This window comes from Oncorhynchus mykiss, chromosome 14, assembly GCF_013265735.2.
Source record: "Oncorhynchus mykiss isolate Arlee chromosome 14, USDA_OmykA_1.1, whole genome shotgun sequence".
Classification (NCBI taxonomy): Eukaryota; Metazoa; Chordata; class Actinopteri; order Salmoniformes; family Salmonidae; genus Oncorhynchus; species Oncorhynchus mykiss.
The window spans coordinates 31,675,779-31,702,165 of NC_048578.1; the positions used below are offsets into that span (position 1 = coordinate 31,675,779).

Sequence of the window (26,387 nt, forward strand, 5' to 3'; positions counted from 1 at the left end):
GCAAAATATATTTACGCACACGTTATTCAATCATTGCACCCACACTGCTCGCGCTCGTCAACGAGCGTCTGCATAGCCAGGCGCTAAAATAGAACTTGGTTCTATTTGTGACGCTTGACGTGCTTTAAGTCCCACCTCTCCCATCTCCTCATTGGTTTTTAGGAGCATATACCCATGTGTCATCTCCAAAATTGTTTTTTAGGAACATATACCCACGTGGGTGATTGAAAGACGAACTGAGGTCCACACTCTCGTCCAGTTGGTGGTGGTAATGCACCTTAAAGTTGGTTGCCAACTGCCATATAAAGTCCAAAGAAGAAGAAGAAGTCTGAAGTAGGATAGATTACTAGAAACTAACTGGGTTTACCCTTTTATTGTTGGATTAGTTGTCGGAGTGGAGGACCTTGTGCATTCCAGATAAAATAACAACCCAATGTTTATATCCCAGAACAAATTAGCTAGCAACAGCAAGCTAGCTATTGCCATAAATGTTGAATTATTTTCCAAATGAATATAGTTGGTTCAGAGTTTGTTTTGATATTTCAATTTGTGTGTCCTGATCGTGCCTGGTGTGTGGTGGACAAAATCAACATGTGCGTGATAGGGCATGTGGACACACGTGTGCTTGTGGTCTGGTCAGAATGTTTTTGTTTTTTTTACCCTTATTTTACCAGGTAAGCTGTAAGGCTGCATCTCAAATGGGAGGACACATAGTGAATATGGTGCCATCCAGAAGCATCACAACACTTAACTCTACATAATACTGTCATAACAATATAACAGATGGCATTACAACTATTATTGAATTTGACAGATTATAACAACTGTTGTTTTGTTATGATGACACAAACATAGTTAGAGAAGCTACATTGATGTTCCTCTGGCCCGCTTGGTAATTATGGGAAACAAACAAACAATTTAAATAAAATGTCTTATAAAGAGTATATCTACCTCAAACTGGGGTCAGCACCCATCCATCCAGAACTATCCTTCTTGATAGCGGAATGATACACTTGGAGACCCCTTTCACCCATCATCACACTTTGGTAACTTTGCGCCTGGACATGAAACTCCTGTGGCATCCCAGACTCATAGTCCGTATAGTTAACCCCAGAGAACGAGGTACATGGAAAGGGTTTACGTGCTCCACGAGACATGCAATTTCCGTTGTCACAATATTTACAGAACCAAGATCCATCCGCCACGGGACAGGGTCCCTCATGCCCTGGTTCGATTTTGATGTTACGGCTGCTTTGGGTTTGGTAATTGACTGCCGATGTGTCCGGAAAGTCCCTACCAAACACCAGGGCTGGGGGGTCTTTACGTAATGGAGAACTTAAAGGTAACAGTTCGTCAAACTGAGAGGGCACTGCGTTACCGTTATCCAGATTCACTAACATGTCCGAGTTTTTACGGAGACCTTGGGCCATCTCCAAATCGTGCGTAGGCCTTGTCACGTTCCATTCGCAGTCCCTTTCGCGCTCCAGAGTTTGTAAAAAACCCGAGTCATTTTGTCCACAAATGTCTTGATTTACTTCGAATGATGGCCCATTTGATATAATTATCGTTTTCCTCGACATCTGGGTGGCTAATGAGGTCAAACTGGCGCCAGCTCCAAAATCCTCCGAGACGGAGAAACGGTTTCCGTAATTTGGGCCGCTGTCTGCAGCGAACGGAATGTCGCCCCGTCCATTATCCACTATCTCGTTAAACTGCGAACTCAAACCTAAAAACACAGGCACCGCGTCACTTAATTCATTGGCTGTATGTGATTTATTTGTGTCACTCTGCATTGTTGTTTTGATTCCGTCACAGACGCGCACGGTTCTAAACAAATACGTGATCTCTAGGTCTCAGTTGTGCACAGTAGAACCTAAAACTCGAGGAGCTACAAAAAAAATGTCCCGTAATGTGAGAGTAGAAGCAACTACGTCAAATCCAAACGCAACCGTGTCACCGGAGACTCCTGCTATGTCGTTATGTCTGGCCACCACCTATAACCACATCGAACTACGGGATCTACATTAACAACAAGTCACTTCGACGCCTCCGCGCTTTGCTCATTCGGGTGTGACCTCCGCAGCTCAGTGAAGGGAATGGCTGGCGCGTGTCCAAGTTGAGACTTGTGTGGGGTAAAGTGCATTCTATACCGTATTATTATTGTCTGTTTATAACACATTGTTCTAAATGTATATGGTTCTAAATCCATGTCGATCTAAATATGTATGTTACTTATTTGACTGTTGCTATTCTCACTGTAAAGTATATTTGAAATATAGTTTTAATAAAGTTGAAGAGACAAGAGTGCCTCTGTTGCTGGTTCCTCTTATCTCCCAGTCAAAACACAGTGTGTGCTCTCCTCCTCCTTCAGTGTAATAACACAACAACAGTGACTTGTTAGTGTTTTTCTGACCCACAGACTCTCCGGTAATGTATTTAAAAAAGTGATTGAAAGCTATGTCCACCGCGTTACAGTACCTTAAGATGAATGCACTAATTGTAAGTCTATCGGGATAAGAGCTTCTGCTAATTGACTCAAATTTAATGTAACTGAGCTGCTCAATAGCCTACTTCCCAAAGAACATAACTGTATTTTCCCTAGGGAGGGATTTTGCCTTCCAGAATAGTAGACCTCAGATTTTATAACACTGTATACAAAAAATAAAGATGTTGATTCAACTTAAAGCAACCAGCTGCAATATGATTGTGAGTTGGCTCAACAACATTTTTGCTCCAGCTGGTTATTTTACAATTGTATGTGGAATCAATATGTATTTTTTTAAACAGTCCTTACTATATGTTTTCAGTCATAACATGCCTACTGAAAAACACACACACTTCGTACAAACATATGTCAGACACACACACACACACACACACACACACACACACACACATAAAACAACAAACACACTCACATCAAGTACAATAATGTATGCCTAGAGTGATACAGTAGCAAAATACACAGCACTCAACACATATTCAGTGTTGGTTAATGGTATTTATTGGAGTCATAGCAAAACACTTTGCAATGGATGTTGTACTCATTGATACAGTTCAAGTCAGAAGTGTACATACACCTTAGCCAAATACATTTAAACTCAGTTTTCACAATTTCTGACATTTAATCCTGGTAAAAATTCCCTGTCTTAGGTCAGTTAGGATCACCACTTTATTTTAAGATGTGAAATGTCAGAATAATAGTAGTGATAGTGATATATTTAAGCTTTTATTTCTTTCATCACATTCCCAGTGGGTCAGAAGTTTACATACACTCAATTAGTATTTGGTAGCATTGCCTTTAAATTGTTTAACTTGGGTCAAATATTTCAGGTAGCCTTCCACAAGCTTCCCACAATAAGTAGGGTGAATTTTGGCCCATTCCTCCTGACAGATCTGGTGTAACTGAGTCAGGTTTGTAGGCCTCCTTGCTCTCACACACTTTTTCAGTTCTGCCCACAAATTTTCTATTGGATTGAGTTCAAAGTTTTGCGATGGCCACTCCAATACCTTGACAATACCTCCAATACCTTAAGCCATTTTGCCACAACTTTGAAAGTATGCTTGGGGTCATTGTCCATATGGAAGACCCATTTGCGACCAAGCTTTAACTTCCTGACTGATGTCTTGAGATGTTGCTTCAATATATCCACATAATTTTGCTTCCTCATGACGCCATCTATTTTGTGAAGTGCACCAGTCCCTTCTGTAGCAAAGCACCCTCACAACATGATGCTGCCACCCCCGTGCTTCACATGTTCTTCAGCTTGCAAGCCTCCCCCTTTTTCCTCCAAACATAACAATGGTCATTATGGCCAAACAGTTCTATTTATGTTTCATCAGACCAGAGGACATTTCTCCAAAAAGTACAATCTTTGTCCCCATGTGCAGTTGCAAACCGTAGTCTGGCTTTTTTATGGTGGTTTTGGAGCAGTGGCTTCTTCCTTGCTGAGCGGCCTTTCAGGTTATGTCGATATAGGAATCATTTTACTGTGGAGGAATCGTTTTATTGTGGAAATAGATTATGTTGTAGCATCTTCACAAGGTCCTTTGCTGTTGTTCTGGGATTGATTTGAACTTTTCGCACCAAAGTACATTCCTCTCTAGGAGACAGAACGAGTCTCCTTCCTGAGTGGTATGATGGCTGCGTGGTCCCATGGTGTTTATACTTGCGTACTATTGTTTGTACAAATTAACATGGTACCGTCAGGCGTTTGGAAATTGGTCCCAAGGATGAACAAGACTTGTGGGGGTCTACAATTTTTTTTCTGAGGTCTTGGCTGATTTCTTTTGGTTTTCCCATGATGTCAAGAGGCACTGAGTTTGAAGGTAGGCCTTGAAATACATCCACAGGTACACCTCCAGTTGACTCAAATTATGTCAATTAGCCTATCAGAAGCTTCTAAAGCCATGACATAATTTTCTGGAATTTTCCAAGCTGCTTAAAGGCACAGTCAACTTAGTGTATGTAAACTTCCGACTTCAACTGTACCTGTGAAATAACATCCTAAGAAAATATTGCAATTAAGCTCAAACCCTTCACGTCACTAATCTATCCATACCCTTCCTCTCACTAATCTATCCATTCCCTTCCTGTCACTAATCTATCTATACATACAAATATGGTTTTCATGCTATATCAGCTAATATTTATTTTGCATAGATTCTTTCAAGATTGCAAAAACCATGAGCAAAAGCAGCATAAATTATGATATATTATGATTAATAGTATCATCACTCACTTTGATTGTGGTACTAGTAGCCTACAGTCTGTAGTCCACAGAATTTTACTTGACCAAACTACAAATCCCATGAAGTTGGCACTCTTTAGTCACAGGGGACAACACACTACTGGGGAGAAGCATTAATGACTTAGTAATTACACTGTACCTGCCTATATGACTCCCATTTAAATACATAGATTCAGTACAGACTCTTGTTCTCTCTCTCTCTCCCTCTCACTCACTCTCTCTCTCTTTCACTCTCTCTCACTCCCACACTCCCACACACGCGCACACACACACACACCTTCTCTCTCATTCGCATTCTTTCGTTCCTTCACATGGACTCAAACTCGTCAATGCGTTGCTTGGTGTTGCCCTGTCGTATCTGACGGAGGGTCCTGTACTTGTCCCGGCCGGCCTTAACGTTCTCCGCGTGGATCAGGTCATTGGGAGTATTCTTACTGTCGTCTCGAGCGCTGGCCAACTCACTACTCAGGGCCTGAGGACAAACGGACAACAAGGACACAAATAAACTGGTGTAGCGTCAACATAATGTACTATACATGGGAAAGAATGTGTGGTGCATGTGTAACGCATGTCGTCTAAGAGGAGGATGCAAGGCTCTTGACCTTCGCCTCTCCCGAGTCCGTACGGGAGTTGCAGCGATGGGACAAGACTGTAACTACCAATTGGATACCACGAAATTGGGGAGAAAATGGGGTAAAAAAATAACAATATAAATAAATAAATGAGTAGTAAAGCCCCCTTTATTTTTCAAATAGCCAACCAATCAGCCTGTTACCAACCCTTATTAAACTTCTGGGAAAAAATTGTGTTTGACCAGATACATGCTATTTTACTCTCAAATTGACAACAGACTTTCAGCACGCTTACAGGGAAGGACATTCAACAAGCACGGCACTTACACAAATGACTGATGATTGGCTGAGAGAAATTGATAGTAAAAAGTTTTTATAAGCTGTTTTGTTAGACTTCAGTGCGGCTTTTGACATTATCAATCATAGTCTGCTGGAAAAACGTATGTGTTATGGCTTTACACCCCTTGCTATCGTGTGGATAAAGAGTTAACAGAACACAGAGGGTGTTCTTTAATGGAAGCCTATCAAACATAATCCAGGATCGAATCAGGAATTCCCCAGGGCAGCTGACTAGGCCCCTTACTTTTTTCAGTCTTTACTAACGACATGCCACTGACTTTGAGTGACGTGTGTAGTGACTCAACACTATACACAGCAGCTACCACAGCGACTGAATTGACTGCAACTCTTAACAAAGAGCTGCAGTTAGTTTCAGAATGGTTGGCAAGGAATAAGTTAGTCCTGAATATTTCAAAAACTAAAAGCATTATATTTGTAACAAATAATTTACTAAAACCTAAACCTCAACTAAATCTTGTAATAAATAATGTGGAAATTGAACAGGTTGAGGTGACTAAACTACTAGGAGTAACCCTGGATTGTAAACTGTCATGGTCAAAACATATTGATACAACAGTAGCTAAGATGGGGAGAAGTCTGTCCATAATAAAGCGATGCTCTGCCTTCTTAACAGTACTATCAACAAGGCAGGTCCTACAGGCCCTAGTTTTGTCGCACCTGGACTACTGTTCAGTCGTATGGTCAGGTGCCACAAAGAGGGATCTCGGAAAATTAGAATTGGCTCAGAACAGGGCAGTACGGCTGGCCCTTAAATGTACACGGAGAGCTAATCTCTCATGGCTCAAAGTGGAAGAGAGATTGACTTCATCACTACTTGTTTTTGTAAGAAGTGTTGACATGCTGAATGCACCGAGGAGTCTGTTTAAACTACTAGCACACAGCTCAGACACCCATTCGTACCCCACAAGACATGCCACCAGAGGTCTCTTCACAGTCCCCAAGTCCAGAACAGACTACGGGATGTGCACAGTACTACACAGAGCCATGACTACATGGAACTCTATTCCACATTAGGTAACTAATGCAAGCAGTAAAATTAGATTTAAAAAACAGATAAAAATGCACCTTATGGAACAGCTTGGACTGTGAAGAGACACACACACAGGCATACACACATGATAAGACACACACATCTACACACACTTACACATGGATTTTGTATTGTAGATATGTGATAATAGAATAGTGGCCTAAAGGAACAAAATGTGTTGTGAAAAGTGTCATGAAATGTAATGTCATGTAATATTTTTAATTGTATATAACTGCCTTAATGTTGCTGGACCCCAGGAAGAGTAGGGGATCCTTAATAAATACAAATGCGTTATGGGTTAAGTTAGGGTCTGACTGTCTGACCTTGAGGTGTTGAGGTGTTTCTTCAGTCGTTTGTTCTTCTGGGCCTCCGTCATGGTCATGAGTTAGGGTTAATTAAAGGTCATAGGTTATAGGTTAGGATTAATTAAAGGTCATAGGTTATGGGTTAAAGGGGAACTTCACTAAAAAACATAATTTTAGTATTTGTTTCATTAGTCCACTGCTGATACGGTCCCAAAATGTTTTGCATGTCAGCAGCCAAGTTTTCAAGATATTGGACTTTCCGGAAGCAAAGTGTCACCTTTGATGCCTTTTACATCATAATTTAAAATTGTTATTTTTTTATTTCACCTTTATTTAACCAGGTAGGCAAGTTGAGAACAAGTTCTCATTTACAATTGCGACCTGGCCAAGATAAAGCAAAGCAGTTTGACACATACAACGACACAGAGTTACACATGGAGGAAAACAAACATACAGTCAATAATACAGTATAAACAAGTCTATATACGATGTGAGAAAATGAGGTGAGATAAGGGAGGTAAAGGCAAAAAAAGGCCATGGTGGCAAAGTAAATACAATATAGCAAGTAAAACACTGGAATGGTAGATTTGCAATGGAAGAATGTGCAAAGTAGAAATAAAAATAATGAGGTGCAAAGGAGCAAAATAAATAAATTAAATACAGTAGGGAAAGAGGTAGTTGTTTGGGCTAAATTATAGGTGGGCTATGTACAGGTGCAGTAATCTGTGAGCTGCTCTGACAGTTGGTGCTTAAAGCTAGTGAGGGAGATAAGTGTTTCCAGTTTCAGAGATTTTTGTAGTTCGTTCCAGTCATTGGCAGCAGAGAACTGGAAGGAGAGGCAGCCAAAGAAAGAATTGGTTTTGGGGGTGACCAGAGAGATATACCTGCTGGAGCGCGTGCTACAGGTGGGTGATGCTATGTTGACCAGCGAGCTGAGATAAGGGGGACTTTACCTAGCAGGGTCTTGTAGATGACATGGAGCCAGTGGGTTTGGCGACGAGTATGAAGCGAGGGCCAGCCAACGAGAGCGTACAGGTCGCAATGGTGGGTAGTATATGGGGCTTTGGTGACAAAACGGATTGCACTGTGATAGACTGCATCCAATTTGTTGAGTAGGGTGTTGGAGGCTATTTTGTAAATGACATCGCCGAAGTCGAGGATTGGTAGGATGGTCAGTTTTACAAGGGTATGTTAGGCAGCATGAGTGAAGGATGCTTTGTTGCGAAATAGGAATCCAATTCTAGATTTAACTTTGGATTGGAGATGTTTGATGTGGGTCTGGAAGGAGAGTTTACAGTCTAACCAGACACCTAGATATTTGTAGTTGTCCACGTATTCTAAGTCAGAGCCATCCAGAGTAGTGATGTTGGACAGGCGGGCAGGTGCAGGCAGCGATCGATTGAAGAGCATGCATTTAGTTTTACTTGTATTTAAGAGCAATTGGAGGCCACGGAAGGAGAGTTGTATGGCATTGAAGCTTGCCTGGAGGGTTGTTAACAGAGTGTCCAAAGAAGGGCCAGAAGTATACAGAATGGTGTCGTCTGCGTAGAGGTGGATCAGAGACTCACCAGCAGCAAGAGCGACATCATTGATGTATACAGACAGAGAAGAGAGTCGGTCCAAGAATTGAACCCTGTGGCACCCCCATAGAGACTGCCAGAGGTCCGGACAGCAGACCCTCCGATTTGACACACTGAACTCTATCAGAGAAGTAGTTGGTGAACCAGGCGAGGCAATCATTTGAGAAACCAAGGCTGTCGAGCCTGCCGATGAGGATGTGGTGATTGACAGAGTCGAAAGGCTTGGCCAGATCAATGAATACGGCTGCACAGTAATGTTTCTTATCGATGGCGGTTAAGATATCGTTTAGAACCTTGAGCGTGGCTGAGGTGCACCCATGACCAGCTCTGAAACCAGATTGCATAGCAGAGAAGGTATGGTGAGATTCAAAATGGTCGGTAATCTGTTTGTTGACTTGGCTTTCAAAGACCTTAGAAAGGCAGGGTAGGATAGAAATAGGTCTGTAGCAGTTTGGGTCAAGAGTGTCACCCCCTTTGAAGAGGGGGATGACCGCAGCTGCTTTCCAATCTTTGGGAATCTTTCCAGGTGGAAAGAGAGGTTGAACAGGCTAGTAATAGGGGTGGCAACAATTTGGGCAGATAATTTTAGAAAGAAAGGGTCCAGATTGTCTAGCCCGGCTGATTTGTAGGGGTCCAGATTTTGCAGCTCTTTCAGAACATCAGCTGACTGGATTTGGGAGAAGGAGAAATGGGGAAGGCTTGGGCGAGTTGCTGTGGGGGGTGCAGTGCTGTTGACCGGGGTAGGAGTAGCCAGGTGGAAAGCATGGCCAGCCGTAGAAAAATGCTTATTGAAATTCTCAATTATAGTGGATTTATCAGCGGTGACAGTGTTTCCTATCTTCAGTGCAGTGGGCAGCTGGGATGAGGTGTTCTTATTCTCCATGGACTTTACAGTGTCCCAGAACCTTTTTGAGTTAGTGTTGCAGGAAGCAAATTTCTGCTTGAAAAAGCTAGCCTTGGCTTTTCTAACTGCCTGTGTATAATGGTTTCTAGCTTCCCTGAACAGCTGCATATCACGGGGGCAGTTCGATGCTAATGCAGAACGCCATAGGATGTTTTTGTGTTGGTTAAGGGCAGTCAGGTTTGGAGAGAACCAAGGGCTATATCTGTTTCTGGTTCTAAATTTCTTGAATGGGGCATGCTTATTTAAGATGGCGAGGAAGGCATTTAAAAAAAATAACCAGGCATCCTCTACTGACAGGATAAGGTCAATATCCTTCCAGGATACCTGGGCCAGGTCGATTAGAAAGGCCTGCTCGCTGAAGTGTTTCAGGGAGCGTTTGACAGTGATGAGTGGAGGTCGTTTGACCGCTGACCCATTACGGATGCAGGCAATGAGGCAGTGATCGCTGAGATCTTGGTTGAAGACAGCAGAGGTGTATTTAGAGGGCAAGTTGGTTAGGATGATATCTATGAGGGTGCCCGTGTTTAACACTATGGGGAGGTACCTGGCAGGTTCATTGATAATTTGTGTGAGATTGAGGGCATCAAGCTTAGATTGTAGGATGGCTGGGGTGTTAAGCATGTTCCAGTTTTACTCGCCTAGCAGCATGAGCTCTGAAGATAGATGGGGGCAATCAGTTCACATATGGTGTCCAGAGCACAGCTGGGGGCAGAGGGTGGTCTATAGCAGGCGGCAACGGTGAGAGACTTGTTTTTAGAGAGGTGGATTTTTAAAAGTAGAAGTTCAAATTGTTTGGGTACAGACCTGGATAGTAGGACAGAACTCTGCAGGCTATCTTTGCAGTAGATTGCAACACCGCCCCCTTTGGCAGTTCTATCTTGTCTGAAAATGTTATAGTTTGGGATGAAAATGTCTGAATTTTTGGTGGTCTTCCTAAGCCAGGATTCAGACACAGCTAGAACATCCGGGTTGGCAGAGTGTGCTAAAGCAGTGAATAAAACAAACTTAGGGAGGAGGCTTCTAATGTTAACATGCATGAAACCAAGGCTGTTACGGTTACAGAAGTCATCAAAAGAGAGCGCCTGGGGAATAGGAGTGGAGCTAGGCACTGCAGGGCCTGGATTCACCTCTACATCACCAGAGGAAAAGTGGAGGAGTGGGATAAGGGTACGGCGAAAAGCAATAAGAATCGGTCGTCTAGAACGTCTGGAACAGAGAGTAAAAGGAGGTTTCTGGGGGCGATAAAATAGCTTCAAGGTATAATGTACAGACAAAGGTATGGTAGGATGTGAATACAGTGGAGGTAAACCTAGGTATTGAGTGATGATGAGAGAGATAATGTCTCTAGAAACATCATTGAAACCAGAGGAGGTCATCGCATGTGTGGGTGGTGGAACTAATAGGTTGGATAAGGTATAGTGAGCAGGACTAGAGGCTCTACAGTGAAATAAGCCAATAAACACGAACCAGAACAGCAATGGACAAGGCATATTGACATTAAGGAGAGGCATGCTTAGTCGAGTGATCAAAAGGGTCCAGTGAGTAGTGAGGTTGGTTGGGGTCACGGCGATTCAGACAGCTAGCCGGGCCATCGGTAGCAAGCTAGCACCAGATGGAGGTCTGTTTTTAGCCACCTCGTGCGTTTCCGTCGGTAGGATTAGTGGGGTTCCGTGTGGTAGAGGGGATGAATCCAATTCGCCCAAAGAAAACAATAGATATAGTTATAGAGGCCCAAGAAAAAAAGAAAAAAAGAATAATAATAAATTGTCCGATAGGTCTATTCAGATAGCAGCCGATAAGACAGCTAACGATTAGCGGACCGCAGATGGGCATTCAGGTAACATCGCGACGGAGGAGCCAGCTGGATAACTCCCTCGGGTAGATAACGTCGGTAGTCCAGTTGTGAAGGCCTGGTGGGGCTCCGCGTTGGCAGTAAAACGGGTCCGGATAGGTGATTGTAGCCCAGGAGTGACTGATGGAACTCTTCAGCTGGCTAGCTCCGAAATAATTGATGTTTGCTCCGGAATCGTCGTAAGCCGATAGTTACACGGAGAGCAGCTAGCTAACTGCGAGATCCAGGTATAAATGTCCAGAGTTAGCTGTTGAAATCCGGGGACATGGAGAGAAAAATAGGTCTGGTATGTTCCGGTCCGAGCCGCGCCGTACAAAACTGCCGATAGATTTTTGAGCTAAAGGATAGCTGATGACCACAAACTGTGGTTAGCTGAAAACTAGCGATTAGCCAGTAAAGAAGCTAACTAGCTTCTGATTAGCTTCTGGTTAGCTTCAGGCTAGCTTCTGGATTAGCTTCTGGCTAGCTTCTGGCTAGTTTATGGATTAGCTTCTGGGCTAGCTTCTGGCTAGCTTCTGGTTAGCTTCTATGGAGGATTACAGATTTGAGGTAAATAATACTTTCTTTTTTTTAAATATAAATTGGTGAGGCTGGTTGCAGGAGAGTGTTTTGAAGATGAGTTTATGGAAAATAAAAAAGATGTATAAAAAGGTATGCGAAGAAAGTTGTAAATATATATATACAGTGGGGAAAAAAAGTATTTAGTCAGCCACCAATTGTGCAAGTTCTCCCACTTAAAAAGATGAGAGAGGCCTGTAATTTTCATCATAGGTACACTTCAACTATGACAGACAAAATTAGAAAAAAAATCCAGAAAATCACATTGTAGGATTTGTAATGAATTTATTTGCAAATTATGGTGGAAAATAAGTATTTTTCTGTAAGTCTTCACATGGTTTTCACACACTGTTGCTGGTATTTTGGCCCATTCCTCCATGCAGATCTCCTCTAGAGCAGTGTTGTTTTGGGGCTGTTGCTGGGCAACACAGACTTTCAACTCCCTTCAAAGATTTTCTATGGGGTTGAGATCTGGAGACTGGCTAGGCCACTCCAGGACCTTGAAATGCTTCTTACGAAACCACTCCTTCGTTGTCATGCTGAAAGACCCAGCCACATTTCATCTTCAATGCCCTTGATGATGGAATGAGGTTTTCACTCAAAATCTCACGATACATGGCCCCATTCATTCTTTCCTTTACACGGATCAGTCGTCCTGGTCCCTTTGCAGAAAAACAGCCCCAAAGCATGATGTTTCCACCCCCATGCTTCACAGTAGGTATGGTGTTCTTTGGATGCAACTCAGCATTCTTTGTCCTCCAAACACGACGAGTTGAGTATTTACCAAAAAGTTATATTTTGGTGTCATCTGACCATATGACATTCTCCCAATCTTCTTCTGCATCATCCAAATGCTCTCTAGCAAACTTCAGATGGGCCTGGACATGTACTGGCTTAAGCAGGGGGACACGTCTGGCACTGCAGATTTTGAGTCCCTGTTTGTAGGTGACCAAATACTTATTTTCCACCATAATTTGCAAATAAATTCATTACAAATCCTACAATGTGATTTTCTGGATTTTTTTTCTCATTTTGTCTGTCATAGTTGAAGTGTACCTATGATGAAAATGACAGGCCTCTCTCATCTTTTTAAGTGGGAGAACTTGCACAATTGGTGGCTGATTAAATACTTTTTTGCCCTACTGTATATATATGGGACACGACAAGACGAGGACAAAAAACGTCTGACTGCTATGCCATCTTGGAGCAAGGATCATCATGATGATGTGGTTGGTGACACTTTTCTTCATGAAAATCCAATATCTTGACAACTTGACTGCTGACATGAAAAACATTTTGGGACCGTATCAACAGTGAACTAATGGGTGAAAAAAGTAGAGTTCCCCTTTAAGTTAGGTGTTTCTGACCTTGAGGTGTTTCTGTAGCCGTTCATTCTTCTGAGCCTCCGTCATGCGTTCCTCCTCGCTGCGGTCTCTGACCATGCCTGGTGACGTCAGCTCGGCGCTGGCCTCGGCGCTGCTCTCGTCGGTCTCGTCGTGGTCCCCCTGCACAGAGTCCTGGATGTGGACACGAATTACTTTAGTCTTCAAATCAACATCCACCATGACCGCCAGATGACAAACACACACATGACCGCTCAGAGTGGATAACGCTATCACACACACACACACACACACACGCACACACATGTTCACTCACACACTCACACACGCTCGCTCACATTGAAGCACTGTGGTTAGATAGAGGATAACACACACACTCACACGCACTCACTCACACACACTCAAACGCTCACTCACACTCACGCTCGCTCACATTGAATCACTGTGGTTGGATAGAGGATAACGCTAGCACACACACACACACACACTCACACACACATTTAATCACTGTGGTTAGATAGAGGGTTACGCTAGCACACACACACAAACACACTCACACTCACACACTCACATTTAATCACTGTGGTTAGATAGAGGGGTACGCTAGCACACACACACACTCACACTCACACACTCACATTTAATCACTGTGGTTAGATGGAGGGTTACGCTAGCACACACAGACACTCACACTCACACACTCACATTTAATCACTGTGGTTAGATGGAGGGTTACGCTAGCACACACACACACACTCACACACTCACATTTAATCACTGTGGTTAGATGGAGGGTTACGCTAGCACACACACACACTCACACACTCACATTTAATCACTGTGGTTAGATGGAGGGTTACGCTAGCACACACACACACTCACATTTAATCACTGTGGTTAGATGGGGGGTTACGCTATCACACACACACACACACACTCTCATTTAATCACTGTGGTTAGATGGAGGGTTACGCTGGCACACACACACATTTATTCATTAATTCCTTCATTTATTAATTTATTCTCTCACCCTTTTCTGCCATCTCTTTGTATCGTCGTCCTTCTTCTGCTTTACGTCCTCCAGAAGGGAGATCTTAGAGGTCAGATCAGTAGCCTGGAAAAAGAACCTTAGAATAATAAATGATTCTCCTAGTGTCCGTCTGTCCGTCGGTCTGTCTGTCTGTCTGTCTGTCCGTCCGTCCGTCCGTCCGTCTGTCTGTGTGGCTGTCTGTCTGTCTGTCTGTCTGTCTGTCTGTCTGTCTGTCTGTCTGTCTGTCCGTCCGTCCGTCTGTCTGTCTGTGTGGCTGTCTGTCTGTCTGTCTGTCTGTCCGTCCGTCCGTCCGTCCGTCCGTCCGTCCGTCCGTCCGTCTGTGTGGCTGTCTTTCTGTCTGTCTGTCTGTCTGGCTGTCTGTCTGTCTGTCCGTCTGTCTGTCTGTGTGTCTGTCTGTCTGTCCGTCCGTCCGTCCGTCCGTCTGTCTGTCCGTCTGTGTGGCTGTCTGTCCGTCTGTGTGGCTGTCTGTCTGTCTGTCCGTCTGTCTGTCTGTCTGTCTGTGTGTGTGGCTGTCTGTCTGTCCGTCTGTCTGTCTGTCTGTCTGTCTGTGTGGCTGTCTGTCTGTCTGTCTGTCTGTCTGTCTGTGTGGCTGTCTGTCTGTCTGTCCGTCTGTCTGTGTGGCTGTCTGTCTGTCTGTCTGTCTGTCCGTCCGTCCGTCCGTCCGTCTGTGTGGCTGTCTGTCTGTCTGTCTGTCTGTGTGGCTGTCTGTCTGTCTGTCTGTCTGTCCGTCTGTCTGTCTGTCTGTCGGTCTGTCGGTCTGTCTGTCTATTTGTATTTATTATGGATCCCCATTAGCTGCTGTCAAAGCAGCAAAATGAAGGCAGTTTATACAATTTTAAAAACATTATAATACATTCACAGATTTCACAACACACTGTGTGCCCTCAGGCACCTACTCCACCACCACCACATATCTACAGTACTAAATCCATGTGTATGTATAGTGCGTGTGTGTGTGTGTGTGTGTGTGTGTGTGTGTGTGTGTGTGTGTGTGTGTGTCTGTCTGTCTGTCTGTCTGTCTGTCTGTCTGTCTGTGTGGCTGTCTGTCTGTCTGTCTCTGTCTGTCTATGTATGTGTGGCTATCTGTCTGTCTTTGTGTGGTGTCTGTCTGTCTATCTATGTGTGTGTGTGTCTATGTGTGTGTGTGTACCAGGTTCTCCTGGTTCTTCATCTGGCTCTCTGACTGCTGTAGGAGGGCTGCCTTGGTCTCTTCCGCTGCCCTGCGCTCCTTCTCCAGACGCTCTGCCTCCTCCTGGGCAAACGTCCTCTCTTTCTCCAGCTCCAGGGCCCTGCGAGTCCTCTTATCCAGCTCTACACATACACATACACACACACGCACACATGCACACACACACAAAATAATATGAACACACACAAGCATGCATGCACATACAGCACACACACTGTCAGATGACAGAATGAGTCTGACCTTCCTGAGCTTTCTTGGTCTCTTCCTCAATCTGTTTCAGCCTGCCTATCAGCTCCATGGTTTCTCTGGCGATCTTCTCTGTCTCCTTCTCCGCATTCTCCCTTTTCTTCTTCTCGCTCTCGAGCAGAGCTCTGGAACGAGGGACACAAGGGATGAGTAAACATGTGCTAACAAACTCATCTCTCTCTCTCTCTCTTTTCTCCATGTCTCTGTCCTCACTTCTCCATCTGTCTCTTAGTCTTCTCCTCACGGGCCTGGGCTTTCATCTGCTGGACCTCGATGGTGTCTGGCTTCCTCCTCCTCATGTACAGGTCATGGTTCCCCATGCACAGCGCCAGGATACGCTTGTTGATCCGCAGACGAGGGGCGTAGAACACAAAATCCTGGAACAGACTCATTTACCACAAATGCCTCTTGAAAAAAATGAAGTGACCTTTTTTTATACTTAAGAAACGGGTACTATCAGAGGTTTGAATTATAACACAGCAGATAAAGAAACAGAGGTGACGTACCGGGGCTTTCTTGTCCATGGGCTTTATAACAAACTTCTTGTCGTTGAAGGAAATGTTTCTGATCTCACTCCATGGGAAGCCGATCTTAGGGGTCATCCTATAAAGAAAACACTGTAGAATAGTTCACTCCAAAATCAACGTTTATCCAATGTTTTCACACTTCAAAAGTAGTCTAATATCATGATGAATCTATGGAGAATTCGGATCTATACTGAACAAAAATATAAACACAACAATTTCAAAGAATTTCAAAGATTTTACTGAGTTACAGTTCATATAAGGAAATCAGTCAATTGAAATAAATAAATTAGGCCCTAATCTATGGATTTCACATGCCTGGGGATACAGATATGCATCTGTTGGTCACAGATACCTTTTTAAAAAAGATAGGGGCGTGGATCAGAAAACCAGTCAGTATGTGGTGTGACCACCATTTGCCTCATGCAGCGCGACATATCTCCTTCACATAGAGTTGATCCGGCTGTTGATTGTGGCTTGTGGAATGTTGTCCACTCCTCTTCAATGGCTGTGTGAAGTTCCTTAATATTGGTGTGAAATGGAACAGGCTGTCGTACTCCTCAATCCAGAGCATTCCAAACATGCTCAATGGGTGACATGTCTGGTGAGTATGCACGCCATGGAAGAACTGGGACATTTTCAGCTTCCAGGAATTGTGTACAGATCCTTGCGACACGGGGCCGTGCATTATCGTGCTGAAACATGAGGTCCGTAGCTTATGCCTGCCCATACCATAACCCCACCGCCACCATGGGGCACTGCTAAATTGACATATTGAGTTTATATTTTTGTTCAGTGTAGTTAACTGTTCCTACCTGTCAGTGTTCTGGTATATGTTGAGGCCCAGAGCATCTACCCCCAGCCACAGCTCTGAACACTTCTTGTTCTTGATGCTGAAGTAGTTGACTCCATACATCTCTAGATCCTGAGCTATCTTCAGATACTCCACCATGGCATCCTCCCTGGGGACAGATTGACACAGAGACAGACACAGAGACAGACACAGACACACATAGACACAGACAATCAGTGAGGAAGATGCTCTGTATGCAGCTATCATAATGCTTAGCACATTCTACATACACTGAGTGTACAAAACATGAAGGATACCTGCTCTTTCCATTACATAGACTGACCAGGTGAATCCAGGTGAAAGCTATGATCTCTTATTAATGTCACCTGAACCCTCTACAGTCTACAGACTAAACCTTGTCTATATACCGGTGGGAGGGAATTGTTTTAAGAAGGTTATACCAAGGATCATTTAGATATTTTATTTTGAATTTTAAGACCCCTTGATGCATCCAAAAAAATATTATTATTTGATGAATATTTTAAATTGGTCTTACTGCTATTAGCAAATGCATTGAATAACAGATAGTCCCCCCAAAAAAATGTAAAGGAAGTTTGTTCTGAAGTGTCTGTCCTACATCTGAGAGATATTAGAAAGATCAGGAAACATTTGTTGTTGTTTTTTTAGATTTTTTTTTTTAGATTTTTATACACCCCTTATTTTTGGCACTAAACATTCTCCATGTATAATTCCATATGTTTTTTCAACTGGTACTGGGGGACCTTCAGACGAGACTTGTGTGGCCTGTGGAGCAAAACAACCAACAAAAAAATGTGTACGTGTTCGTGAGACCTTTCCACAGAGGGGTCCTATTAGTGTGTAGCCCAAACTGTTGGGACGCTACAGACAGAAGTTGGCAGATCGGCTGTCCCGACTTCAGACGAGTACCAAGACGCTTGTGGGGGTCGTAGGGCAAAATGGAGAACCACCATTGTGTTCATGAGAGTCTCATCTTCACATAGAGTGGTTTTTAGGCCAAACCGTTAGGATGCTACAGACGATCTTGTGAGGTTTCTGTGATGTCTCATGGTCTTACAAACATATGCAGAAGTCCGAATGCGGTGGATTGGACATATCCAAAGCAAACTAAAGATATCTCTGGCTTAAACTGAAAGATATTTCATGGGGATTTGTTTATTATGCCAATTAGATTTCCACAGGGGTGCGTGCGGACTTTGACTTTAGTTTTTTTTAAATCCACTTCAATTAAGGGATGATGAAGGATTGGAGACAGGTTAAAGAAGGATGTTTAAGTCTTGAGACATGGATTGTGTATGTGTGCCATTCAGAGGGTGAATGGGCAAGACAAAATATTTAAGTGCCTTTGAACGGGGTCTGGTAGTAGGTGCCAGGCACATCGGTTTGGGTCAAGAACTGCAAAGCTGCTGGGTTTTTCACACTCAACAGTTTCCCATGTGTATCAAGAATGGTCCACCACCCAAAGGACATCCAGCCAACTTGACACAACTGTGGGAAGCATTGGAGTCAACATGGGCCAGCATCCCTGTGCAATGTTTTCAACACCTTATAAAGTCCATGCCCCGACGATTTGAGGCTGTTCTGAGGGAAAAAGAGAGGGGGTGAAACTCCATTTTAGGAAGGTGTTCTTAATGTTTTGTACATCAGTGTAAAATCAGTGCAATACAAGTAAGCCAGTGTTAACTTGGATTGTACTGTGAGTAGAGAGGACATGTGGTCTTACCTCAGCACTCCCTTGTGCTCCTCATGCCACACCTTTATCCTATTCTCCCACTGCTCCTTGTTCAGCTTGTGCTGCTCCAGAACCCTAAGGGTAAAGGAACCGAGAAGGGTCAATTAGGAGGATAGAGAGAAGATGGTAGCCTAGTGATTAAGAGCGTTGGGCCGGTACCCAAAAGGTTGCTGGTTCAAATCCCAGAGCAGACTAGGTAACTCTCTCTGTATAAGAGTGTCTGCTAAATGAAATGGAATTGACCCCAACACTGATCTGAGTATGGAAGACAACAATCAGAGGAGCGTTCAGGGAGACTTGGAATAGATCTCTCTTCAAAATGATCACCAGTTTAGCTTCTGTTTGTGGGCTGAGGTATGTCACACAGGGGGACGGGGAGAGATGACACACCTCTGGGGAAGCAGCTTGTCCCTGCTGAGGTAACCAGGGAAGTGGTAGTCCTTCTTGTAGTCTCCATGTTTGGTCTGAACAGAGTAGGAGGCCAACAGCACAGCCGTCTCAGGAGGACAGTAGATATCATCATTCAGGATGCCTTCCTTCACCTGCAGTGACATACATTATAAACAATGTGAGCTGTGTGTGTGTGTGTCTAACCTGTGTACATCTTAATATACATACAGTGCATTTGGAAAGAATTCAGATCCCTTGAGTTTTTCCACATTGTGCTACATTACAAACCCTTTGATGTGAGACTCGAAATTGAGCTCAGGTGCATCCTGTTACCATTTATCATCCTTAAGATGTTTTTATAACTTGATTGGAGTCCACCTGTGGTAAATTCAATTTATTGGACATGATTTGGAAAGGCACACATCTGTCTATATAAGGTCCCACAAAAACCAAGCCATGAGGTCTAAGGAATTGTCAGTAGAGCTCCGAGACAGAATTATGTCGAGGCACAGATCTGGGGAAGGATGGTCACTCATACAGAGCTCCAGAGTTCCTCTGTGGAGATGGGAGAACCTTCCAGAAGGACAACCTTCTCTGCAGTACTCCACCAAACAGGACTTTATGGTATAGTGGTGTCATGACGTTGGCCTCTTTGGGTATAGCAAACCCATCCCCCTCTCCCTGCCTCCCCCTTGCCTCCTTCAACTAGGCTGCTGTGGTCAGAGGTCGTAAATTCCTGAGAAGACCCTGCCACATAGTATAGAGAGAGTACATTTTCATAAAGGACAAAGGAAATCCTTCCACCTCACAGAACTTGAGGTAAGAACAAATTTCATGTTCCGGAGAAAGTATAAAAGATCGGTGAAGAATCCAGCTACGAACTGGTCCATTTGTCACGACTTGGGGAAGCTCATGGGAGACGTGTGGCCACATTACCATAACGCTGTTTATATAATAGCCCCAGATATGAGGTTTACATCTAATTGTTGTATAAGATGAATGAGTGAATATGATACTGTTTACACAATTTTACAATGTGATTTTGGACTGTTTAATGAAGGAAAACTAAAAAAGGGAATTGGATTTGAACTAAATCAGAGGACCGCCCCTGAGCCCAGTTAGGGTCAGACATCCTGGGACAGCCTTTTCTGCCATTCCAAATAAAAACCCCACTCGGGTTTTCGATCAGCAGACCGAGCTTACCTCAATTACGAGAAGGCTAAAGGTTGCAGACCATGTTTTTCCCCATTAGGAAGACAAAAGTTGTAGACCATTGCTGAATCTTTTAACCATCCCACGTGGTTAAACTCTTAGACTATCGATACCGACAGAATGAGAACAAGTCTTTGATATTAATTACTAGTCTGCAGCTAGGAATTCGGTATCATTGAAAGCGAAGAACGACAACCGCCGAAACATCCATTCTATAACGAATGTCACTCTGAACAATCCCCTCTAACCACAACCGAGAGAGAGAGGGAGAGAGACGGACAATTCTACAAAAGAAATGAACTTTTCACCAGCGATCAAGACGACACACTGAGCGTAAATATATATATTGATTGCAATTGTTCCCGAATGAGTGAGCATTCATGTGTAAAGGATTAGCATTTCAATTGTTATAATTATCACTCTGTAGTGACTTCTTAGTCGACCCCCACTTCCCCCTTTGTCTAACAAGCCACCATGCCGGTTTAGCCCACTAGGGCACATTCTCCTATCATTTCTTGTAACCACATTTACCTTGTTTGTTTGTTTGTTTATGCATTTCTGTGAATTAGTTAGTAATAAATAAATGATTTAAGACAATTGATGTATGGATGACTCATAGTGAAGACTGGGTTCGTGCTGATAACCAACAATTTACGACGTTTGGAATGAGACTAACGTGAGGTAAAGTAAATAATTCATTAATTCAAAGGCTAATTGATCAGGTAAAATATCTGAAAAGTTATTTTAGGAAATTATAACTTTGTAATCTGAATATTTTTCATTGGTGCCCCGACTTCCTAGTTAATTAGTTACATGATTAATCAGTTGATCGTGTAATAACTAATTACAGAGAATCTTTGATAAAAACTATCAGTCTTCAGTTAATGATAGTAAAGACACGACAGTGGTCAGACGGAAGCCACTCCTCAGTAAAAAGCACATGACAGCCCACATGGAGTTTGCCAAAAGGCACCTGAAGGACTCAGACCATGAGAAACAAGATTCTCTCCAAGCAATGCCAAGCGTCACGTCTGGAAGAAACCTGGCAACATTCCTACGGTGAAGCATGGTGGTGGCAGTATCATGCTGTGGGGATGTTCTTTAGCAGCAGGGACTGGGAGACTAGTCAGGATCAAGGGAAAGATGAATGGAACAAAGTACAGAGAGATCCTTGATGAAAACAATCAGGTCTCCTTTACCTTTGATATAGAACATTGCATTGTTGAGGAAAAGCTTGTAAGTAAACATTTCTCTGTACTGTTCACACCTGTTGTTTCCTGTGAACGTGACAAATAAACTTTGATTTGATGTATGTGTGTGTGCACGTGTGTCTGGCCAGCTCGTGTGTGTGTGTGTCTGTGTATGCGCATGTAGTCGTGTGTGTGTGTGTGTGTGACCTGCAGGAAGAAAAGTCGTTGCGTGGCCTCTTGGATCAGTTCCTCAGCTACGTCTTCAGGGTAGAACTTGGCCCGGAACTTTATCAACAGAGGGTTCTCCCTGCGTACATCCTGAGCTGTCACCTGGGAACATTACAGCATTGCAACAACATGAGTGAGTTAATAAGTGAATGAATGGGCATGGGTGTGTGTGTGTGTGTGTGTGTTTACTCTGTGTGTGTGTGTGTGTGTGTGCGTGCGTGCATGCGTGCAGAGCTGGATGAGCAGACTCGCAGGCCCTGGAGCTGGAGAAGGAGAGGACGTTTGCCCAGGAGGAGGCAGAGCGTCTGGAGAAGGAGGACGTTTGCCCAGGAGGAGGTAGAGCGTCTGGAGAAGGAGCGCTGGGCAGCGGAAGAGGCAGTCCTATATGTTGTTACTGTCTGAGGAGAGTAGTGAGAATGTACTCACCCTCTTGTTGAGTTTGAGCCAGGTAGAGAAGCCTTTGCTGTCCTGGTACTGTAGGCCAAAGAACCAGGTCTCTCTCAGCCCGATGGTCTTCACTATCTACACAACAATGAAGAAGATCACTTGTTTGTCCATAGTCGAGGAAACAAAGATTTGTCTGTCTGTCTGTCTGTCTGTCCGTCCGTCCGCCTGTCCACGTACCTGGTCGAAGAGTTGTTTGCCAGTGGTGCTGGGCAGGACGGCAAACTCCAGCTCAGCGTCCATGGTGGTGACACGAACATTGATCTACCAGAGGGCGTTCACATAGACACAAACTGGAGTATGAATGGGAGGAGAGAGAACTTAATAGCCCATTAAAACACATAGATAGAGTAATGGTTAGTATAATAGGTAGTATGGTTTACAATAAGGGATAGGCATGCAGAATACACTGAACAGAAATATAAACGCAACATTCAACAATTTCAAAGATTTTACTGAGTTCAAAGTTCAAATGAGGAAATCAGTCAATTGAAATACATTAAGTAGGTTCTAATCTATGGGTTTCACATGACTGGGAATACAGATATGCATCTGTTAGTCACAGATAACTTTTTTTTTTTTAAATGGGCATTTTGAGCATTCAAATTGACTTAGATAAAATGCAATTGTGTTTGTTGTCCTTAGCTTATGCCTGCCCATACCATAACCCCACCGCCACCATGGTGCACTCTGCTCACAACATTGACATCAGCAAACCGCTCGCCCACACAACGCCATAGACGTGGTCTGCGGTTGTGAGGCCGGATGGACGTACTGCCAAATTCTCTTAAATAACGTTGGAGGCGCCTGAAATTAACATTCAGCTCTGGTGGACATTCCTGCAGTCAGCATGCAAATTGCACGCTCCCTCAAAACTTGAGACTGTGGCATTGGGTTGTGTGACAAAATGTCACCTTTTAGAGTGGCCTTTTATTGTTGCCAGTACAAGGTGCACCTGTGTAATTATCATGCTGTTTAATCAGCTTCTTGATATGCCACATCTGTCAGGTGGATGGATTATCTTGACGAATGAGAAATGCTCATCAACAGGGATGTAAACAAATTTGTGCACAACATTTTTGAGAAATACGCCTTTTGTGCATCTGGAAAATGTCTGGGATCTTTTATTTCAGCTCATAAAACATGGGACCAACACTTTACATGTTGCGTTTATATATTTGTTCAGTGTACTAAGGGGCTAAGCGAATTATATGTCTCTTACTATGATTGTAAAATTGTGTGCTAGGTTCTTAGGGACGTAGAAGACCCCCAAAATATAATATAATTATGTTTCTTACATTTTTCTGTTCAACCTGCAGGATCATCCAATCGCAAGAGGTCGTAGGGGACTACAATCAAAACATGAAGCCCACAAGGTATTTTTAAACGTTAAATATTATTTAGGGAGAATTCTCAGAACAAAATAGAGTTGAGAGTATTCTCAGAACAGGGGAAGGTTTATTCTAGGACCCCATGATCCACACAGAACTGTAGTGTAGGTTTCTATTGTTGCTGTTGTTGTTTTGATGTCAATCATGTTAGTGAAAGTTTCCACATTGTGTGGACAATAAAAATATATATAATAAGTTCAAACCTATCCCAGGTGGCCCCCGCTAGGATTTCCGAGGTGTTTTTTATTAACACTGATTATGGAGCAAATTGGGATAAAGTTACTAAACAGCTGAGATCAGAGACGACCAGGCCAACCAGGAAGGCCCATATTTAGGCCAATTATCAGATGTTTAATGTTGATCACATCGGCCTATTCTGACCAGGATACGTCAACCACAAAAAAATATGAATGTTTCTACAAGTACAATGTTTATATTACTCAAAAGTGCTAAGATATAAAAGATTGAGTTTCAAAGTTGAGTGAACTCACTGTACTACAAGTATCTCACAGAACAACGTACGTGTTGAAACGCAAACTTTAAAAAAACATTTGTGTCTGATGTGAGTGGTTAACAAACAAAAATGTAACTTTTAACAAACACGGTATAACTCAGGGTAGTAATACCGTAAATACCTTTAAAATGGCTGGTTTCAAGTTGTAATGTCACATGCACACGTACCGTGAAATGCGATTCTTGAAAACTCAAAACCCCAACAATACAATAATAAATAACAATGTAACACTAGAAAAATAACACAATAAATAAAAATAGGAAATGTGAAATACACAATAAAGGAAGTAAGCATATTATATACAATAAATAGTTTTCTAGACCATTATTCTGTCTCACAGAGCAACAGAGACATTACTATGGGAAAAAGTTGGCCTTGTTTTACTGTCAAATGCTACATTTACACAATCTTACCCTAATTTTACACAAACAGCAGCATTTTAACTTCAATCCAGATTTTATAGGATTAAGAGTATAAATGGATACTCACAGAAGACATTTGTAAATATTTTATCTCCTATATTATTACGTTCCTGAGAGTTTCTTCTTTCGGCATTAGCCTCTTCTCCACAGAGTCATATGAAAGTGCTTTCAATATTCACTGGGATTATGGTGAATTAAAACGAGCCATTGTTGTGTTCTCAGGACTAATCCAATGGCAGCCCAGGAATCTAACTCAAGGTGGATTATTGCGGTGTACTAACACTTGACCCTCACAGGACCACCGCAAAATGGCGCACAAGACGTTGAATTTACATCCACCTTTAGAATACGATACTTTCACATGAGATATATGATAAGGCAATGTTGATAATATACTGTAGACCTAGCCTTAACCCTAGACCACATTGCCACTAGCCAAGGAAAAAGTGATTAGTAAATACAACACTCAAGACATTCATTCCTACTTCTACATTGTTGTTGTTTTGTAAAAGACCCTCTATGTCTTTTTCATTGTTCTTTTATAATACAACATGTAATTGTTATTTTGTGAAAATAATGTTTTAAGAATTGAAACACAATAAGAAATGTACTATCAACTTTACCCTATGAGTGTAGGCAGTTGGCATCATTATCTTTAGAATTACATTGAAACAATGCAACCATTTCCATTACAATGTTACAACAACAATGTAACGCAGCGTTTCTTAAAGTATGGGTCGCGACCTGTTAATGGTGGGTCGCGACGTAAATGTATAATTCTTTCATGAATTACTAGAATTGATTTGGTCAAGTGCAACTGCGCTCTCGGTTCAGCGCGCTCTCTGCTTAGCAGCGGTTTCTGCTCAGTTTGGCAGCTGCGTGAGTGGGAGAGGGAGATACCGGTGTGCTTCGCGGTTTACCGGATCTTTTGTTCTCCAGTTTGTTGAAGATCCCTCCGCGACCCACCCGCTGCAGCGCTGTGGTTCAAGCCACTGACTTGTTCTTCACCGCTGTCAGGAAATGGACTCATGCTAGCCACACGTTCTCACCGAGCTCAATTGTCATGAAACGCAAATACAGTGATGACTTCTTGTCTCTTTCATGCAAACTTTGAGAAATAACGAGGAGCGCCCACAATGTATTTTTTTGTGTGGGGAAGTGGTAAGTAATGAGTCCAGGCACTACTGTACATGACGGTAAACCCAGGGAGTGATTTCAGAACCGGGCTTCAAGAAAAAGTGCTTCAAAAGTGGAACAGTAATTCAACTAGCAAGGCATTGTCATTTTATAACAAGTGACGATAAGCATAAATAAGGGAGTACTATCTCTCATACTAGTACACCTACACCACCCGATGTCACAGGAAGGCCATAAAGATCATCAAGGACATCAACCACCCGAGCCACTGCCTGTTCACCCCGCTATCATCCAGAAGGCGAGGTCAGTACAGGTGCATCAAAGCTGGGACCGAGAGACTGAAAAACAGCTTCTATCTTAAGGCCATCAGACTGTTAAACAGCCACCACTAACACTGACACTGACTCAACTCCAGCCACTTTAATAATGGGAATTGATGGGAAATGACGTAAATATATCACTAGCCACTTTAAACAATGCTACCTTATATAAATGTTACTTACCCTACATTATTCATCTCATATGCATACGTATATACTGTACTCTATATCATCGACGGTATCCTTATGTAATACATGTATCACTAGCCACTTTATACTATACTATGCCACTTTGTTTACATACTCATCT

At 43.0% G+C, this 26,387-nt stretch overlaps 2 protein-coding genes and 1 long non-coding RNA gene across 4 annotated transcripts in view; 1 reads left to right on the forward strand and 2 right to left on the reverse strand.

Moving 5' to 3' along the window:
• LOC110489130 (androgen receptor) overlaps window positions 1–2,080 on the reverse strand; it is a 31,822-nt gene extending 29,742 nt beyond the window's left edge. Inside the window, exon 1 of the mRNA XM_036943312.1 lies at window positions 952–2,080. Coding sequence (XP_036799207.1) covers window positions 952–1,793 — 842 coding nt within the window. The 5' untranslated portion in view covers window positions 1,794–2,080. The remainder of the gene's footprint in view (window positions 1–951) is intronic.
• Window positions 2,025–23,670, forward strand: LOC118938720. The gene is made up of 4 exons (XR_005035980.1): window positions 2,025–2,132; window positions 21,771–21,982; window positions 22,082–22,185; window positions 23,613–23,670. It is a non-coding gene; the product is annotated as an uncharacterized LOC118938720 (long non-coding RNA).
• LOC110487780 (moesin-like) lies at window positions 4,382–25,127 on the reverse strand. Of its 2 annotated transcripts, XM_036943313.1 has the most exons (15): window positions 24,688–25,127; window positions 23,592–23,642; window positions 22,474–22,557; window positions 22,276–22,371; window positions 21,829–21,951; window positions 19,220–19,371; window positions 18,821–18,904; window positions 17,081–17,227; window positions 16,248–16,344; window positions 15,955–16,118; window positions 15,736–15,866; window positions 15,457–15,617; window positions 14,286–14,369; window positions 13,280–13,429; window positions 4,382–5,223 (listed from the first exon to the last, which is right to left on the reverse strand). In XM_036943313.1, exons 1-15 carry the CDS (start codon window positions 24,694–24,696, stop codon window positions 5,059–5,061), a joined length of 1,698 nt encoding a protein of 565 aa, XP_036799208.1. In that variant the 5' UTR covers window positions 24,697–25,127; the 3' UTR covers window positions 4,382–5,058. The 2 variants fall into 2 exon arrangements, with proteins under 2 accessions (XP_036799208.1, XP_036799209.1); XM_036943314.1 differs by lacking the exon at window positions 23,592–23,642 and having other exon boundaries at window positions 24,688–25,126.
• Between the last annotated feature and the right edge of the window lie 1,260 nt (window positions 25,128–26,387).

Excerpts from the sequence above, each read along its gene's own strand:
- LOC110487780 (XM_036943313.1), bottom strand. Across the intron at positions 18,905-19,219 it reads GACAAGCTGCTTCCCCAGAG|GGTTCTGGAGCAGCACAAGC; the intron begins GTGTGTCATCTC and ends CTTTACCCTTAG. Across the intron at positions 15,867-15,954 it reads ACTAAGAGACAGATGGAGAA|AGCTCTGCTCGAGAGCGAGA; the intron begins GTGAGGACAGAG and ends CCCTCGTTCCAG.